The 14,067-nt window shown below is 40.5% G+C and overlaps 1 protein-coding gene across 1 annotated transcript; it reads left to right on the top strand.

Annotated features, from left to right (window-relative positions):
- Positions 1-6,880: 6,880 nt before the first annotated feature.
- On the top strand, positions 6,881-10,413 carry xbp1 (X-box binding protein 1). The gene is given in 6 exon segments (XM_008417858.3): positions 6,881-7,256; positions 7,661-7,757; positions 7,995-8,111; positions 8,211-8,291; positions 8,294-8,377; positions 9,327-10,413. Coding segments are annotated over 6 exon segments (1,188 nt in total). The 5' UTR covers positions 6,881-7,023; the 3' UTR covers positions 9,903-10,413.
- The last annotated feature ends 3,654 nt before the right edge of the window (positions 10,414-14,067 follow it).

The following is a 14,067-nucleotide window of genomic DNA, read 5'->3' as shown; positions in this document are numbered from 1 at the left end:
GGTCGGGTGGCAGTCAGAATGAAAAGACGGAGAGAGGAATGATGGGAGAATTTGGTCAGGGAGAGAGAAATGTGGTTCACCATGTCTGGAGACAGATCGTCCTCCTGTTTGAGCCGCCTTCGTCTCCGTGGGACTCACTTTTTGATGTCTGCTGATGTTGTGTATACTGTTTGTACATTCGTAAACACACACTTGCAGACGCAGACACAAGTAATCACTAAAAGTTCAGACTTGAGCTTTGAAACCAGACTTAAACACGTTACCGGCTTGGAGCGATGCTCAAATTGATTCATAACCCCGACAGGACAGACAGATTATCCCAGATTTTACGTTTCTCATGCAAAGAGAAAAATTATTTAGAATTTTTTTTACTTTAAGAAAAAGTTTTCTCTGTTTTCTCCGACGGGAGAAAACGTCAAACAGTATATATAAAGGGAAAAATGTTACTAAAGGAGTGTGATACTGAATATTTTGGTATTAATGCAATACAAAGTAAACACAGTGTATCACTCTTCCCACTTAAGTATGACAGATCAACAAACTCCTGATCTTTGGGTGTTTTTGTTTTAAATGTTTTGTTAAAACCTTGGACAGAATTCAGATGTAGTTTATAAAAATACTTTAATGATATTTAGATGATAAATAGAAACACAGACACAAAAAACTAAATTATCTGTGTTGTTTTCTAAATTAAAAAACGGGGAAAAAAATATCATTTGGGAGCAAAGCAAAGTAAAATGTTTATCCAATGGTAAAGCTGAGAAACTCAAAATAAAGTAAAATATCAGGAGGGAATCTGAAACTGAAGTGTCAAGCTTATTATGTTAGTAATATTGATGCAAACTTCAACACAACTTCAGTGTTTTTAGATGACTATAATAATTAAAATCTGTACAACTAAATAGGTAATAATTATTAGAATTAATAATGTTGATTTTTACTATGAAAAAAGCATGAAAACAAGATAAGTTTAAATTAATCAAAATAGACAACTTGGTCATATTTTATGCCGTTTGGATTAACATGGAGAGAAAGAGCATAAAAAATAAAATTCAAAAAAGAAAAATAAAATCATAAGCAAAGTTTGTTAAACATACATGGCGAAACATTTTGCTCTAGTTTGAAACTTTAAAGCTCCAGAGGGGATGTAATGTGCGATTATAGACAGCAGGTGGCGGTGTCACCCATGACTTCTGTAAGGTCAGACGCCAACCATGCAGGACTTTATGGAGTAAATCAAGTAAAAAGTATTGTCATGCTTTTCTGCATTCTTGCTGTATGGTCTGTTTATAAACCACGCTTCTCTGAGCTGAACGGCGCTAGAAAAAACGGAAGTCATGACAGAAAAAGACGGTTATAGTGAGTGTAAGATTAATGCAGGTTTCATCACTTCGCAGGCTGGACAGTTGCCTTGTTGCATCTGTGTTGCAACAGATCGAAGTTGCATCATTATGAAGCGAGTCAGAGCTGTCCCAGCAAAGACGCAGTCTTCCTCCTCGCTCCTAAATGCACACATGAGATGATGTGTTACATATTTCATGGTTTCAGTTTAACATGGCAGAACTTATTTTATATTACACAGCAAAGTAAAGCTGGAAAAAATGGCAAGTATGCAGCAATAACCTTGCTGGTGTGTGTGAAAAGCTCTGTCTCACTGAGATAATGTTACACTCTACTGTTTGATAAGTTCCCAGCTGTGCAGCTCAGTGGTAAACAGGATTATTGTTCGTCTGGCAATGTGGTGACAGCAGGACAAAAAGACTGCGGTGTCAGCTCGGTTCCTACAAAGAATGCTTCATCTGAGTGGACAAACACGTCTGCAGAGACTCTTAAGATAATTATATAGAAACATCACATCACAGACCGTGTTTTAGAAGATTTAGTCGATGTGTTCTCTTTTTTTTTTTTAGTGATGTAGCAAAGAAAAGAGTGATCTTTGACATCTTTTCTATCTTTTTCTCCTCTTCTCTTGTGCATGCAAAGCAGCTAACTCATGTTATCTCTGCGTTTGCTTCCACACATGCTCAGATACGGAGCCAGCTGCTGGCAGATGTATCAAACAGCTCAAAGTGGCAACGCAGCTAAAGATTCAGTAAGAATGCAACAGCATAGGTCTGGCAAAGAGGGAATGACAATGAAGCAGCATGAATACAGAAGTAGCAGCAGCAAAAGAGAGAAAGGGCTTCTAATGTGATGGGAAGAAGGTAAACACGACCACAAACAGCCTTCTGCAGCTGGCTGCTGTCCCAGGGTGTGACCCTGCTCACCCCTTTTGTTCACCCAGGATTTTCCCCATAACAACACTGTTTACTGGAGCGCCCACCCTGACGAGCACACACGGGTGCTACTGTTTACACTGCATGTCTTACCTTCACTGTATACACCATGCCTTTCCCACAAAAACGACAACTGATGCAACAAAACATGAATATTTAAAGAAGATAAGCAACAATGCTTACATCTCTGGATAAGTGTTCTCACTCTTCTGTTGTGAATTCTTTTATTTCAGCCCAAATGGAGGGTTTTATAAGTTGTTTTGGGTAACTCCACTGCATCTCGGTTGGACTTAACTCTAAAATCTTTATTTTTTTATTTTTGAGCCAAACAGATGTGGACATGTTGATGTGCTTTAATTAATCATCCAGATGTATACAGTGGATCCATGTCTGTTCCACAGTGCACAGACATTAAGCCTCAGAAATTGCTTTGTCATCCTTTCCAGACAGATAGATGTTGACTACTTTGATTCTAAAATGTTTATGAAGTTCATGCAGTCAACACATAATCCATTGCTTGTTTGGGTATTTAGAGCCACTTTATGTTGTCTGGCAGGTTCTGTTTTTTTAAAAAAAATTGTATTGTGCAGGTGTGGTAGGTGTGTGGATCTCACTATTGAGGAGAACTTTCTACAAAAAATTGATTATTCACTGTTAATTCTGTTGGAGCTTTTTTCAGTAGGTCCCTGAAAACTTATGCAAAACTTGGTGTTGCAACTTCAGGAAGTTGCGAAACCAGTGGTAATAACCACTTTGGGTGGTGATCTGAATGATCAGACTTTAAAGATAGACAGAAAGTGTCAGAAGTGCAAGTAATCAGCTAATTTCTCCAACTTTTACTGCATTTTATATCTGAACTTGGGGTTAAACATCAAAGAAAGCTCTTGAGAGACAACGATGCTACGTGTTCTTTGAAACAAGTGAACCAAAGTCAGCTTTTTGGTTTTAGTCTGTAACACTATAATCTATTACGACACGCAGTCCACATCTGGAGAAAAAAAAGGCCCTTTATGTGACCTGAGGAGCTTCTTGGTGGGTTTTTTTGGGGCTCCACCCACCTTAATCACAGAGAGCAACACTGAGCTCCAGGGAGGACCCCCGCGTCTGTATTTATGAGTCTGTTTCTCTTTGCATTCATGTGTGAGTTTTTAAATATAGCCTGAGCAGTCTGGCAGACAAGAGGTGTAGTTGTGCACAGGATCTCTCTCTAAGGCCTCTGGGTTAAAATAAATGAGCACATTTGATGATTTATATCTGAATAAATCAGCAGGGTACATGTTGTTGTATGAAAAACATTATCAGCCTTCATTGGTGATAGTAGAAAGGATGAAAACAAATGGCAAGTCCTATTTTTGTGATATGCAACCAGAACACTCAAAACAACATAATCCCCAATTCTGACCTCTGACCTTTAAGACACGTAAACTAGTACATCAGTACGCTGCTGTCTGGAGCCTCCTTAAGAGACATTCATTTGGATCTGTTGCATTAGAGAAAAAAGGTTTGGCCAGGTTCATTGCCTTTTCCAGAGAAACGTCTCGCTTCAGACGATTTCTAAGTTCTCCCAAAGTAAACTTTAGATGCAGAAACCTCTCAGGACAGCAAAGACCCTCTCATCAAACGAGTACTTTAATCTCTTCACTCTGAGCTGTATTCAGTGAGCAGTAATTGTTTGTACTTGCATTGTGTTGTTACACCCATGTAAGCAAATCGTGTTGTAAGAGGATTTTCATTAAGGACTTACAACTCTGTGCTCTGTAGGCTAAAACATGGTGCAACACTGTCAGCGCACGGGGCCTCCCTGCTAGTGAGTGTTGAGAAACAGCTTGGACATAATTTGCATTTCAAATGCACAGAAGATCATTTTACACAATATTTAACTGATCACATCCTTCACATTTTGATGCAGTGTTTTTGTTTTTTATCGTGTCAGATTATGAAAAGAGCGATGTGAGACTCATTAGAAAAAAATCCCTCAGCAGAAATATTATTTTTCTTGTCGTCACACATCCATCCCACTGTGGATTGAACGTAACTTGAGTGCAACATAAATATAGTTTTGTAACTTCCCTGAAAGCAAACTATGGCACTTATCTCACCCGTGATGGGACATTCCCGACTGACTGTCAAAGTCAGAAATAGCATTCTCTTTCATTTTAATCTCTGGAGGATTTATTACAAGATTAATTAAATTAATAATTATTTCACTTTCTGTGCATAAAGAAACTTTGAAAAAGTTTTTGAGTTTTCCCTATTTGCTCTGACTCATTCCATATCAAATGAAGCACATCCTGTGTTCAGATCCTGTACTCCTCCCGCTGCATTAAACATTCCCACACAGACTAATGGTGTCGCTTTCTCCTATGTTGATTCTGTAGTGCCAGGAAGGCTTCGCAAACAGACGCCTATTTGCTCTAGCTGCTGCTGCAGTGACTGGGTGAGGGAGCAAAGGTTTGCATTTCAAATGCAAACCTTTGCTACAAGCAGTAACTGTGCCCAAATGCTGCAAACATGTTAAACCCCATATTGGTTCAGGAAGAGTGTGTCTTGTCTACTTGCTGTCTCCATCACAGGCTGGAGTGCTTTAAGAGGCAACGATTATCTTCAATGGTGGCACGTCTGTCTGTTAAAACAATGCAAAACACGAGATGAAAGGTTGTAAATGTACATTCTGCACTGTTTTATCAACTCATATCTTTTACTACAGACTTACCATTCAGAATGTGCAGTAAAATGAGTAGTTGAACTATTCTCTTGATATCGGTTGCTGCTAGCACCACATCTGGTGGTTTTGCTCTGATCTGTCATGTGGTAGGCATCGTTTTTTTCAAAATAGCGAACAAAAGCCGTGCAGCTTTTTTTTAATGTCAAGTACGTAAAAGCTACTTTAAATGAAGACATTACATTTATTGAAAACTTCCTCTTGCTGTGATAAACTGTATTCTATTTTTGCAAATATTTAAGTAAATATTAAATAAATATGCTTTATTATATATTTACAGAGACTCGCATATACTTTAAGTATTAAAGATGCCAATGTAAGTTTCTTGCTCTAAATAGATTCAAATACTTATAATGATGTGAAATTCATACGAGACTTTGATAACATTTGACATTATCCACACATACATGAATAAACAAGGAAATAAACACAAATTAGACCATACATTTATTTATATTTAATCATCAACATGCAAAAAAAGAGCCAAGAAACCTGCTGTTCTGACAGTATTTAGTACTTAGTCATATCATTTTAATTTCAAGTGATGTTCTATAAAAATATTAGAAGTTTTGCTTAAATTGTAGGATTGGTAAAGCAGAAAGATCTTTTACAAAAAAAGTCTTACTGTTGCAAAATATGGTCAAGGTAATGGCTGCCACTTCATTTTCTAACTGCTTAAGAAAAAGCTTGTTGAAATTTGCTTGAAGTTTGTTGCAAAAAATTTGGACAAGTGAATACATGACTCCAAAATCACCAAGCCAAACTTGAAAACTTTAAGTTTGTACCTCCAGGGAGAGCAGGGGCAACCATGAAGACTCTGTGATGGCATCAGCCATCTTTTATAGTGTAGTTTGTAGGAGCAGCAGCTTTTCTACAGCTGAGAGAAACCAATTAGATAAGCCCATTAGGAAAATCAGCTCCGTCCTATGCCCCCTCGACCCAGAATGGGTGCTGGGAGACAGAAGAACTCCAGATAAAATGATGTCTCTCTTGGGTAAATACGTCTCCCACCCCATGTATGAAGCTGTGGCAGAACTGGAGCGCTTCATACTGCTGCGTTTTTGGTGCACAAAGGAGTGCTATAGCTGATCCTTCCTCCTCGTTACACTTTCACCATCGCTGTAGCCAATAAACTCAGACTCAGTAAGGGTTTAAGTTCCTGCTGTCACTTGCACACTGATGATTTTTGTTATTTCTTATAAGTTGGTGTTTTCTGTGCAAAAATACACTTGGGCAATTTCTTTCATATTACTCTACTGTTTGTACATCTTCTTTCTAAGGACGCAATTTTAATAACTGTTCAACGTTATAGTTCATTTGTTGTAAATATGCTTCTATCCGGCCCATACTGTCTTATTTTTTGGATGAGAAGTGAATGTACAACTTTTTTTTTTTTTTTTTTTTTTACCTTACTGGAAGAAGGAAATGTCATTTCAGGGAAGGCCGAGGACAGAGTCGTACAGCTTGATGTGTTAGTTAGAATGACTTGTTAAAAAACGTAAAGAATGAGGAAGTTATTCTGTACCAGACGAGAAACATTTTCTAAAGATCACGTAGTGAGATTAAAGTAGGTGAATGTTTCTTTCTGGAAGGAAACGCTTCCTGTTTTCACAAGAAAAAAAAAACAGTTGCGAGTACCAGACATTAATAAAGACTCGGTGGGACTCGTTATTATTTTTAAGTCTCAAATTTGTGACGTGATATTGGTATTACACTAAAAATAAAGATAAAAAACCCAGATGACAAGTTGGCATGGTCTGTGTGGAACTTCAGTTGAAAACTTACATCAGCTCCTCCACCAATCATAGCTCACAAACCGATTACGTCAGTACCTCTGCGAGCCAATGAGGTGTCTACACGATAGTAGAAAAGATCGGCGTTGCAACCCACTTCAGTAACGCAGTTGCGAAGAGTCAGGCAACGGGTCGGCAGGGAAACCCGAAGGTTTCTTCTGAATCCAGGACGGATACCCCGTGATTCTTTTTTTTTAAAATACATACAGCCCCCAAAAGAAATAATCTAAACATGGTGGTGGTAACAGCAGGAGCTGGAAGCCACAAAGTGCTCCTGATATCCGGGAAGCAGTCCGGCTCATCAAGCGGCTCACAGACGGCCTACAGCCGGCAGATATCTCTGGTTTTACCGTCAGCGGCCAGCCAGGTGTCGTCGGACTCGGACTCCAACACGTCAGTGGGGCCGCCGGTACGGAAAAGGCAGAGGCTCACTCATTTGAGTCCCGAAGAAAAAGCGCTTCGCAGGTTAGTTTACGTAATAAAACAGTCATTTCTAAATATATCTCTGTCTAAACGCTTTAGCCGAGGCTAAATGAACCCATTGTTCCGGGCATTTAAACGGAGACACGCCCTAAGATTTACTAAATTTCATTTAACACAAAATGGCTAAATATGCTGCTCGTTGTTGTGTATCTTGGGAGTTTAATTTGCGTTTTTAGAATGGTTAACTGTTATCTTGTTCCGTACTTTGCTCGTCCTCATAAAACTGTTATCTTGGTGAATCAGCTGATCCCGGATCTGCTGCTGCTCTGGTTCCTCATTGCCTGCGTGGCAGCAGCGTGACCGGTGATCCCACTCAGACTGAGTCAGCGTCATGGAAACTGTTAATTCCTCTTTTCCTCACACCTTATGCCCTTTTTCCCCCTCAGGAAACTCAAGAACAGAGTGGCAGCTCAGACGGCAAGAGACAGGAAAAAGGCCAAAATGGGGGAACTGGAACAACAAGTTGTAGAATTGGAACTGGAGGTAATTTTCATGTTTAACACCCAATATTAAGCATTTAATGCTTCATTATTAATTCAGTCACGTCACTTTTTTGTTAGATAAAATTCTTTTTTTTCCCTCTCTCTCCCAACATGTAGAAGTGGGGAAGCTTTTCTGTTTCATTTCTATAATTTGCTTTCTCACCCAGGAAAGTTCATGCTTCACTTCTCTATAAACCGTTCAAAGTTTCATGTGCAACCATCTGCTCTTTTCTCACAGAACCAGAAACTTCACATCGAAAACAGAATGCTCAGAGAAAAAACGAGCGGCCTCCTGACAGAAAATGAGGAATTGAGACAGAGGCTTGGGTTGGACACCCTGGAATCCAAAACAAAGGTAGGGATGATGAGGGAGAACTGATTATTTAAGATGGATTGAACTGTTACTGTTATTAGACTTAATTGATGTTTTTTTTTGTTCTTTTTTCTCTCTAAGGTTCAGGCTCTGTTATCCACCGGGAACGACACAGGTTTGGGAGTCGGGTCTTCTGAGTCCGCAGCACTCAGGCTACGTGTGCCTCCGCAGCAGGTGCAGGCCCAGCAGTCCCTAAATCTGAAGACTTCTCAATGGATACAGATTGTCTTGACTCTACAGACAATGAGGTGAGACTTGGTCAACATTTTTGCTTTTAAGGAGGTGGTGATATTTTTAGAATGTTTTCACACCCGGTAGACTTGGTACGCTTGGGAACCAAAGTTGCAACATCTTCAGTAGGTGCAGTTTTTTTCAAATATCAAACCAATTGAAAAACTTGCTCCATCCCACGCCCTTGCCTGTGGTGTCATTTCCTCCCCTGGAGGAAATTGGCATGTAGACCTCTGAAGATGCTGGGTGCAACTTTCTCCTTCATATAATGTAAACAAATGTATGTCAGATTTTGGCGGTTATAGGATTTGTCTTTTGTAAAAGACCCAGAGTCATTTCTCCTGCTAGTCCTACACTCTTGGGTTTGTTTTGGTTGTATATACCCAGAATGCCCTGCACGGCAGTTCACTTCCTGGTTTTGGAACAGTCTCCAGTCCGCATGCATTCGAACCTTGCCAGAGTTCACTTCAACTGAACCGAAACTTCAGTCTTTAGGCAAACAAGATTTCACTTTTTTGGTCAGACTGAGCATTCACATTGCTCAAACAAACCAAACTTTATAGGCTGATGACCTAGAATTCAGTTGAAGTGGCCTAAACAGGAACTGTGTGTATAACATGAACCATAATCTTTTAAGCACTACACAGCAGTAGATGGCTCTTCAGTTTGAATCCTGGCTAGTTGGTCCTGGAGACTAAAGCTAAAGGCTAGCCCTAGAGGCTACTCTTTAGCCTTTCCGGGGTTAGACTTTTTGAGACGGTTGTCTTGGCACCTCTCTGTCTAGCTTTTTGCTCCAGACTTTGGGAAATTATGCTAGATTCATGCTAAAACAGTTGCTTAATATGCAAGGCTACTTGGAATCTTTTGACAGAACCTTACTTCAACAATGAAGACCCAAGATTTATGTTTTTAAATTCTGGGTGATGGGCTACCAGACTAATCCTCTTCCTACCTTCCCTTCAACAGTCTGATCTGCTGCTGGGCATTCTGGACATCCTTGACCCAGAGCTGTTCCTCAAGTCTTGCGAGCAGGAGTGCCCGGAGCCGCAGGTTCTGCTGGCTGGAGGGGAGCACCCAGTACCTGCCGCCCCACCTGCGCCTCTGGGGGCCCCATCAGTTAAGCTGGAGACCCTTAATGAACTGATCCACTTTGACCACATCTACACCAAGCCAGTGGAGGAGGTGAGCAGCGAGCAATGCAGCGACTTGGAGAGCGGCAGCAATGAGAACAACGAGGCCTCCTTCGCAGACGCCGAGGTCGTCGTCGTCGGGGAGGAGACGGTCGACGTCAAAGACGAGCCGGAGGAAGTGGTCATCCCCACCTGTAGCTCTCAGAGTCAGGTGGATGACCTCTTCCCCAGCACCTCTTCCCCTGCTCTCGGCACCCTGGAGAAGGAAGCCTGCCTTGCGGACACCTACAGCGACTCTGGATACGAAAGGTCCCCGTCCCCGTTCAGCGACATGTCCTCCCCGCTCTGTTCCCACAGCTCCTGGGACGACATGTTTGCCAGTGAACTCTTTCCCCAACTGATCAGTGTCTGAATTAAACTCTGCCCAAGAAGTCTAATATGTTGACGTATTGTAAATACACAAGCTAATGTGTAGCGTTAAATTTTCAGTTATAGTGCTCCTCTGAGCTAGCTAAATGGAAGTCCATCATCTTACAGCAGGTCTGTACCACTACCAAGATGTGTGGTAGAGATCACGACAGCTTCAATATGCAGAGGATTTAAGATTCCCAATGAATCTTTCACTCATTCAACAGTGAATGAGTGAAAGATTCAGTCATTCACTGTGAATGAAGTGAATCTTCATTCACTGAAGATTCACTTCAGTGAATGAAGTGACACTGAAGTCACTTCATTCAACATGAAATCTGGGCAGATCCAGTATTTGTAAATTTGTTTAGGGGGGCAAATGGGGACCCATTAGTTAATATTACACTTATTTATTTGTGTATTTTGCCAGAGTCTAATGTCCACATGTCTTGTCTTCACATTTTTGCTCGCTCTCCTTGTAATCTAATTTCGATATTAAATAATCTTGCATTGCATTTTGTCTCCTATTTTCCTTTCAAATGTGTCTGCTGCTTATCTTTAACAGTTCTTGGACTTTCTTTGCTTCAGAACACTCAATTCTGTGTTCAAATCAATTTTAATGTCTAGGTAAGTCTTTACATTCATTGGTTATGCATCTACTCAGCCACCATGTATTTTGAATCATTTTAGGTAAAAAGTCAGGCAGCTAACCTAATACTGGCAATTGAAATTACAGAATTTTATACAAAAAATCCATTTTGTTGAACTAGAAATGCAGTAAAACCATACAATTTTAAATGTTTTCCCTTCAGTTACAATGTCTAGATTGAATAATTTTTTTCAAATCAAATCCTGAGATGGAGATTAAAGTCTCTCCTGCCTTCTGGTCTGCAGGAAGGCCTCTAAAATCCAATATCACCACATGCAAAAGGGCTTAAATGGGTTTTGTTGCCAATGAGATGTGTAAATGGTAAATAAGGTACAAAGCTTGGACAAGTCTGTTAAAAATGTGCTATAAAAATGTAACTAAAAGTTTGAATACTGAATTGTGCCTAATTTTAACAAACAGCTCCCAGAGAAAAGCCAAACATGCACAGGGAGAACATGTAAAATCCATGAAGGCAGGGATTTGAACCTACAACCTTCCTACAAGGCAGCAGTGATGACTGCTCCAAAGTTCATCCCCCACTTGAATTCAGTAGAAGACACTTTGTTGCAACAGATGCTACATGCAGTTCATTAGATTCATTAGATGTAGCAGTTCATGATACAACTCAGGATGTTGAGATCAAATTATAAACAGGTTTTCAGGGTTAAACCTTCAAATCAGCACATCTATCACACCAATGCACAACCATAGGATTATTCCAAATGAGATCAGACTGGATTTGTTTATTCATCCAATCTTAAATAAGATTTAGTGCCGAATAACGTAAAGTACAATCATAATTCGCCATAATTGGTTTCAGCAGTTATGGATATGCAAGTGGTGGCAGAGTGAGCGCGCGCAAGATAAAAACGATTCCAGAGTAAGTTATCAAAAACGGGTACAGACAGTTTCAGCTGAAAGTACAAACAGTTTCATATCACCTTGCAGAGATACTGATCCATGTCCTCTCAGTTACTAAACATTCATTACACTGTTACAAATCTCATGGTCAAATTTTCCATCTCTTCCTCTGTGATAATTGAAGTACCAATCTTAATCGGAAGTCACAGAATGTTCTGAATACGTCTGTTGTTTAGCTCCAGGTTTCTTTAGAGGCGAAGCTCCATTGCATAACACCGTCTACTGTTTCCTGGGAAGCTAAAGACCGTCTCTGCTCATCAACAGAATCAGGTCACTGTGGGTATTGTTGATGCAGGAGAAAAGGCAGATTTTTACCCTCAGGACTTTCTTCTAATTTCAGAGAAGGTTTTTTCCCCGTCTAGAGGAGTCAGTTTCTGAGCCTGTCATGGGGCTGACCCACCCACTGGACAAAAGCCCCTGGAGTCCCTGTTGTTGTGTGAGCTGATTAGATCAAGTTCTCACATGCAACACTGATGCAATTGATTCAGCTGCAGCTCAGCAGGACCTGGTTGCATGTTAGTATTTTTCAACCTGACTGCAAAGAATTGTTTTATGATTTTTGCCCTCATGGTTTACAGCAACTCCTTCTATTTGAGAGTAAACCACAGGCCTACCTAGAAAATCTGAGCTCAGCCCTTTCATAGTAAAAATGACCTCCATGTTTTGCTCTTGTGGGTGGATGAAGACGACCGCAGGGGCCTTTTGACGTAGCCGTGCCTCAGCTGCTGAGAGCGCAATGACAAATTCACAACTTCCTGTCTTTGAGATGCAACCACAGAAAAGGCAAAATCAGGCCTACAGCTGCTGAGATGAAACTGAAAAATGTGTAGATTTTTCAATTTCAATTTCTGGTTTATCTCAGGACACAAGACTCATTTCAGCCTTCTGTTTCCTTTTAGTTGTTCACACATGGTTCAACATGCTTCGTTTCTGGCACCTTCCATCAGTATTTTATAACTGGGATGACCTGGATGAGAAAAACAACGGTTTGAAGAGTTTCTGCTTTCAGAAAACAGAACCCTGATGGCCGGTTGCCATGGGGAAAAGTGGACACTTAATCCTGGGCAGGTGAGACAACGAGCCGTGTATATTCAGTCTCATCCTTACAGCCACCAGTTTACCCACATGCACATAAGCCACTTTCAGAGTGACCACTTCTGAAAGCAGGAAATTAAGTGGTTTACTGGTCTGAAACATGTAGGTGTGTGCTACTCCATTAAGGAGGAAAGACACCCTTCTCTCAGACTCCACTGATAACTTTGTTGATCTTTACAAAAAGTCCTCAAACAAGAAGTATAATTTTATTTTATGCTCTATTTAGGCTTTGTTGCAAAGGTAAATCAATGTGAAAGAAACTGATTTTCACTGACGTTAATGGTTTCATGCTTTAAAGAAAATTGTGAAATGTTGCTTGCAGAAATCAGACTCCTAACTTCCATCTATCCATTTTCTGTACACACTTGTCCCTGGCGGGTAGGGAGGGGTGCTGGTACCCATCTCCAGCCAACATTTCGGGTAAGAGGCGGGGTACACCCTGGACAGGTTGCCAGTCTGTCACAAGGCAGACTGGCGACCCACAGTAGCCAGTCTCTCACAATTCAAAAACATGACAGTCATGTTTTTGAACAGTGAGGAAGCCAGAGTACCTGGAGAGAACCCACACATGCAGAACATGCAAACTCCATGCAGAAAGACCCTGGGCTGGGAGTCGAACCCAGAACCTTCTTGCTGCAAGGCAACAGCTCTACCAACTACACCACTGTGCAGCACCAAACACCTAACTTTTGTGTTATTATTTTTATATGTTTTGGTTATTCTAGATTTGAGTAGGTGGCTAAGAAATGGTTCAGAATGCACTGTGCAGCTTATATTTGATTCAACACAGTTTCTGATATACAATATTCACATTTCTACAGCCTTAGCTCAAAAAATTGTTTTTTTTTTTGAGGAAATTGACTCCTCCTTTTTCTTTCTATCTACCACAACCCTAATGCAGCAGTTGTACTTTTCAGATTTTGTGAAAATGTATGTGATCACAAATTGACCATATAAATATCCTGTAAATGCACTGATGGTTATATTGGTAAAATCGAGAAAAGTTCCAGAGGTATACGTTTGTTTTTATTTCCACATGGAGCCAAACCTTCACCATGGGGACAGAACGAAACCAACTTTGTCTGGGATGTCAAAGCTCGTGCTTAAATTAGAGCCGGACTCGCCGCGTAACTTATGCATGGATTTGGATAAAGCTTTCAGCAAGTCTCATGTTTCCACACTCAGCAGGATTATAAAGAGGATTGCTGAACCTCCACTAACAGCTGCCACTTCAGTACATATACACACAGGTTCACAGTGGGAGCTTTCCCTCTTTACAGGCTAAACGTTGAGCTAAGTGAATGTTTAGATAAATAGAAGGGTCAGAATGCTTTCATGACTGAATGAGCTGACATTAACTTTGCAAGTTGTTCAGCAGCTGGTCAAACAGGTTAAAGACCAAACGAGTCACATGTAAAACAAACAAAATGTCCCGGTGGCCATCAGGTCTCATGTGATGGTTTCTCATGTGAGGAGATAATGTGAATGGTTTTGCTGTTCAGTG

Source organism: Poecilia reticulata, chromosome 9 (assembly GCF_904066995.2).
Source record: "Poecilia reticulata chromosome 9, P_reticulata-male-v2, whole genome shotgun sequence".
Classification (NCBI taxonomy): Eukaryota; Metazoa; Chordata; class Actinopteri; order Cyprinodontiformes; family Poeciliidae; genus Poecilia; species Poecilia reticulata.
The sequence above is the reverse complement of the archived record's forward strand: the minus strand, read 5'-3'. Positions and strand labels throughout refer to the sequence as shown.